The sequence below is a fragment of the Zea mays genome, chromosome 5, assembly GCF_902167145.1.
Source record: "Zea mays cultivar B73 chromosome 5, Zm-B73-REFERENCE-NAM-5.0, whole genome shotgun sequence".
NCBI lineage: Eukaryota > Viridiplantae > Streptophyta > Magnoliopsida > Poales > Poaceae > Zea > Zea mays.
Window position 1 is genome coordinate 121,293,565 of NC_050100.1, and position 5,479 is coordinate 121,299,043.

At 44.4% G+C, this 5,479-nt stretch overlaps 1 protein-coding gene and 1 long non-coding RNA gene across 3 annotated transcripts; one reads left to right on the forward strand and one right to left on the reverse strand.

Moving 5' to 3' along the window:
• Positions 1 to 554: 554 nt before the first annotated feature.
• LOC103626832 (uncharacterized) lies at positions 555 to 2,745 on the reverse strand. The gene is made up of 2 exons (XR_553179.2): positions 2,112 to 2,745; positions 555 to 1,120 (listed from the first exon to the last, which is right to left on the reverse strand). It is a non-coding gene; the product is annotated as an uncharacterized lncRNA (long non-coding RNA).
• LOC100501171 (uncharacterized) lies at positions 1,445 to 4,486 on the forward strand. 2 transcript variants are annotated; one of them, XM_008645964.3, is made up of 2 exons: positions 1,445 to 3,016; positions 3,572 to 4,486. In XM_008645964.3, the coding sequence occupies exon 1, from the start codon at positions 2,103 to 2,105 to the stop codon at positions 2,628 to 2,630; it is 528 nt and encodes a 175-aa protein (XP_008644186.1). In that variant the 5' UTR covers positions 1,445 to 2,102; the 3' UTR covers positions 2,631 to 3,016; positions 3,572 to 4,486. The 2 variants fall into 2 exon arrangements, with proteins under 2 accessions (XP_008644186.1, NP_001182892.1); NM_001195963.1 differs by lacking the exon at positions 3,572 to 4,486 and having other exon boundaries at positions 1,542 to 2,885.
• Positions 4,487 to 5,479: the final 993 nt, after the last annotated feature.

Genomic DNA, 5,479 nt, shown 5'->3' on the forward strand with positions numbered 1-5,479 from the left:
TTTTGTATTAAGTGTAGTAGTGATGAGGTAATGCATTGCACTTGTGCTACTTAGCTAAATCTATGTACTTGTGCCTGTTGTGGCTAAAAAGCATATGTTTAAGAAAAAACTGCTTTATGTGAATGAGGTACTAGCAATATGTGTACATTGTGGCTCTAAATGGCTACGTCCGTGTACTTATGTTTATATGAAATTTGAAATAACTGTTGAGGCTATTTTCTCAGTACTACTGAGGCTGTTTATAGTTTCTCGGAAACTATTCTTCAGTATCTCGGGAACTTTTGTTCAGTTTCCACTGAACTATTTTTAAGTTTCTCAGGAACTAGAGACTATTTTCTCATATTTTCTTATGAACTATTGTATAGTTTCTCAGGACCTATTCTTCAGTTTCTTAGGAACTATTGTTCAATCTCTCATAAACTATTTTTCTGTTTCTCACGAACTATTGTTGAGTTTGTCTTAAACTATTGTATAGTTTCTTAGAAATAAATATTGTTCAGTTTCATAGAAATCTGAAATAACTGCAGATTCAAGTGACTATTTTCATAGAAATATAAAATAACTGCATATTTAAGTGACTATTTTCACATAAATCTGAAATAATTGCAGTTCATAGATTACAAGGGAAATAGAGGAGTATTTTCACTAGAAGCAGTGCTTGAGATCACTGAATGAATTATAGACTATTTTCACTAGAGAACAGTAGTTCATTTCACAAATTACAGTTTCAAACAAGTTCACGTATCGGTACACACTGCACTTCACATATTACAATTTCAGTGGCCAGATTACACTTTCTTCTTCTTCAGGGTGATTTTTAACTAAACATCTAACAATGCGTGGAGACGACGTTGCTCCTGCTGAAATAGTACTACCATCTTCTGTCGTAGCAATCTGTTATGAGACAACCCCAGCCCTCCAGTCACCACTTCTTCAATCCTTGTCATTGATGTCGGTACCAGTCCTTGAGTAACTTCGGCTCTTGAATTAGGAACCACTTCATCAGTATGTTCTTGCATCAGGAACCACTTCATCAATATGTTACTGTCATATAGCCCGAAGCTCTTTAGGAACCACTTCATCAGTATGTTGCCCGTGAACTATCTCGTGTACATGCAACCTATAGAGCATAATGGAATTAAATAGTTGTGACCTCACCACATAAGAATCTAACTAGATATATGCTCGTGTGTTGCTATGATAAATTACATTAATATACAAAAAATATTATAATTTATAATATTAACTCCGTAGCAACGCACGGGCATATACCTATTATATATATATATATATATATATATATATATATATATATATATATATATATATATATATATATATAAAATCTAAGAGGTGCAACGAACAAGTGATAAAAAATGGCCGTGGCAAATGCAGGATGCTACAGGACCACTGTAGCGAGATAAGTTCGAGCATGACACTGACGGAAGAACCGAGACAGGTATGCCATGGCCAGTTGGCCACCCGAAGACGAAACCACCACAAATGTCACCCTCAAAATTTTCTCCGGAAAGAAAGTAAGGGAAACCGGTCAGAGACCACAAAAGTTTCCATGGTGCCTTGACGCTGATCATTCTCGGCGGCGAGTCCAGCTACAATCTGTGAGGCGGCGGCGGCGGCAAGAACTTGACAAGGACACCAAGCCTAGCCTGGCCAGCTGGCCTGAAAGGTGGATGATGACAACAGGAACAGTCACCTATTCCATGCTGATCTAGCGGCAAGCATCCACCTCCTCTGCGGTCTCCCCTCCGAATCTCCGATGGGTCCCCGGGGGCGACACGTACGCCGATCCGGTCCAGTGCGGAAACGAACCTCCACCGGCGGGGAAGCTCAATACAGGCACGATGCATCCAGGCACAAATCGATCGATTTAGAAACAAGAATCAAAGGTGTGCGAGCCGAGAGACGAACACGAGAGCAAATCCTTCCTTAATATTCATGGACAGCGCAACGCTGACCTGCAACAACCGAAGCCGACCACAGGCATCCGCAAGACAGCAAGTGAAGCTCAGATCGGCGAACTGCGGCCTTCTGCGCTTCGCCTAGGAGCCTACGGAGTACTGAGAACAGAGCAGCGGAGGATCATGGCACACCTTCAATTCTTGCGGCGCCAGAAGCAGCGGAGCTTGAGCCGGCGCGCTAGGACATTGGCGATCGCGACGGCAGCGGCGGCAGCCGCGGCGGCGTCAGCGACGGGGTCGAGCTGGCCTCCCGTGACGACGCGGCTGCCGATGAGGCAGGCGACGAGGAGAAGGGGCAGGCACCAGAGCACGAAGTCGAGCACCGAGTCGAGGTCGACGTCCCAGTCCCACTCCCACACCCTCAGCATGGCCATTGGGAGTCCGAAGCCGGAGGAGGCAAGCACGGACGGAGCTGGACTGGACGAGCGAGCGAGGACGCTGAGAAGGGAGGGAAAAAAAGAGGAAAGGTGTGGAACGAGCGAGCAGCTAGAGCGGCGGCAGCTGGATCAAGGTGGAGAATCGCTGCGGCTGGACTGCGGCGGATATGGATCGGCGCAGGCCGGCGGAAAAAAAAGGTGGCTGGGGTTTTGCGATTGCAGCAGCGGGGAGAGACGTGTTTGTAATCGATCGTGTGGTCTCGTGGTCGGCTGATCCCCGCGCGCGCAGGCGCAGGCAGCCCCTCCCCGTCCCGTCCGAGGCGCAGAGCAAGGATTCGCCCCGACATGGACCCGTCAGAGGGCCGGAGGCGTGAGCTGAAACCGGCATTGTCGGCCGAGTGCGCTGTCCGCTTCCGGTTGCCGAGTTGAGCGACGGGGGAGTCGGGGGAGGAGATGGATAGGTCCGCCCCCGAAGAAGAAAAAAAAAAGGGACGCGGGCGGGAAAGGGGAAAGCTTCCTCCATTCCGGCGCGGCCGCGGGCTACCTCGCTCCACGCTACCAACCATCCGTTGCTGCTCAGCGCTAGTCAGTAGCGACGAGGAGTCTACGCGGACTAGACATGACACCACTAGCAACCGCTAACTACAGGTCCACAGTAAGGTAACCTCGGCTCTAATCATCGTTGATTTCTGCCGCATGTGCACTACTTTCCTTAACATGTCTATCAAACGCTGCATCCTAAGTCTCATCTAAATAATTTTTTTCCATCTTTCATGAAACCCTCTTAATCTGTCTTCTAATTAAATCATTGCTATATTATCATACATGCTTATGTTGTGCCAAGACAATTGATAGTGAAGTAGGGTTTTCGTCGGCTTAGCGGCCTCTACCCAACATGGGATTGGAAATACATTTTTGGTCAAAAAGATATTTTACACATGCTACTTGTAAGTCAGGACTTTCGATATCTGACTTAAAATTTTATCATGAATGAATGAGTATGCTAAATTGGAAGTACGTGGTTCACGATGGAATTGCTGAGAGCGCCGGACTGTCCGGTGGCACACCGCCGGACTGTCCGGTACACACCAGGGAACAGTAGCCTAACAGTTAGTTCCTGGTGGCACTATGACGGAGAGCCACCGAACTGTCTGGTGTGACACCGGACTGTCGAATGCAAGGCTGACAACGCTAAAGATCAACTCTAACTGACAGATCCAACAGCTAGTGGTGCACCGGACAGTGCACCGGTGTTATGATCACGCTATTAAGCAACATGTTACAACCACCAAGTCATAGTACATCAACTCAAGAACAACCAACATCATCACCAGCCCAAGTCTTTGATGGACCAATTACACGTAGCCGAGCTAAGAAGCTACAGCAAGAGGTGCACGCGCTACTTTATGAATTTCAATTAAACACTAATGAAAACTTTATGCTACCTAAGTCGTGTATGTTGATATTACTTAGGTTTACCAAAGAGGAAGGACAAAACATATCAAGGACGAGTCAACAAGAAGAGCTATGTCCGAGTCAGTCCAGCGCAATAGAACCGTCCAGAAGAAACAGTCATATCTTTTGATTCCCAAAAGCTATGAAGGCCCATAAGTACTTTTTGGAAAGCTCTTGAAGTCTAGATTCCAATGCTTCTAAAGCCGACTTAATCAAATCTACCAGAAAGTCAGCCGACCTACTTTAGTGCTGACTGTTCAGAAGGTCAACAATCTGCTTGATGACAAAGTTTTCGTATTAAACTGCATCATTCTACGAAGTTTCATTAAACATGCTATATATGGTGAGAAAGCTTATCAAGTTAGCTTTTCAATGCAACCAGTCCCACGTCATTTGAAGATTCTTAGAAGAAGTTATTATCAAAATACTGAAGGCTGCGCAGAAGTCAAACAGCCACACGGAAATTAGCTCTGCAGATCTCCCGAAGAGGCTCCTTTACATTAGCACGTGAAAATAGTTTTGTTTCGTGTTTATACCTCACTAAGGCTAGTTGTTACTAGTATAAATACCCCCCTATGTCTATGATGTAAGGCAACTTATGATAATCTAAAACAGAACCTCTTTGTTCAGCTGTGTGCTAACAAATATTGAGAGTGATCTCTATCCCTTTGCTCTTGTGAATTCCTTCGCGGGATTGTAGAAGTGGCGGCTTCATCCGCTCCCAATTGGTGCTCCTACTCCCTTCGAGGTCTCCTTGATTGATTGTAGGTTGTGTTGGTTGGTTCTTTGAGAGTGTGGTTGGGCGAATCCTCGATTCAGGCTGCCGGTTAAAGACGGTGGTTGGCTTCGAGTTTTATTTGTCAGGTTGCACTAGTTATTGCTGCTTGCAGCAAGTTATCTTGGCTTCTTTGAAGCTAGTTATCTGAAGATTGATCCTACGTCGTGAAGATCGGGCATCGTGACGCATCATCTGGTATTAAAGCCTCAGTTGCCACGGTAGGATTCTTTACCCTTAGCTACATATATTTTGTGTTCGTCCTATCCACCAAAGGCCATAAATATATTTTTGCCATAGCCCTTTGTTTCAATCTGTTGTTCCAGTGAGTTTTGTTAAGTTTCAGTCCTTAGAGTCTTTGTTTAATTGCTGGTCACTCTATCCTTTGTGTTTCCTTTGAGCCTCTTATATATACCTGAAAATATCCACAAAAAGAAAAATCTGAAAACCCTCATCATTTCCTTCGCGTTAACTTTGATTCTATTTAAGTTATAGCTGCTGGTTGAGTTCTTTGTTAAGTATTATAAAGTGTGCAATATCATATCAGATCTCTGTGTTTAGTTCTATAAAAAAAGAGTATCAAAAAAAGAGAAGAAAGGAAAGTACCAAAGAAAAGTGTTGAACAAGATTCTGAAAGAAAAGTAGAACAATCAGTTTGTTTATATGCACAAGTGCTGAAAATTTTATCAAGTTGTTCAACCAGTTTGCTATTGTCTTTTGGTGCAAAATTTTTGTTGGATCTGATTGCAACACTTGCATTCCAATCATACTCCTCGATTTGCATCAAATCTGAAATTTCTTTGCGCGTGTGTTTGATCTACTTCCATCACTCGAATCTTGTGGTCAGCACTAGGCAGTGAACTTCTAGTTGGATTGTTATTTAACTTTACAAC

Coding starts and splice junctions, on each gene's coding strand:
- LOC100501171 (XM_008645964.3), top strand. CDS start 2,103: ATGGCACACCTTCAATTCTTGCGGCGCCAGAAGCAGCGGAGCTTGAGC.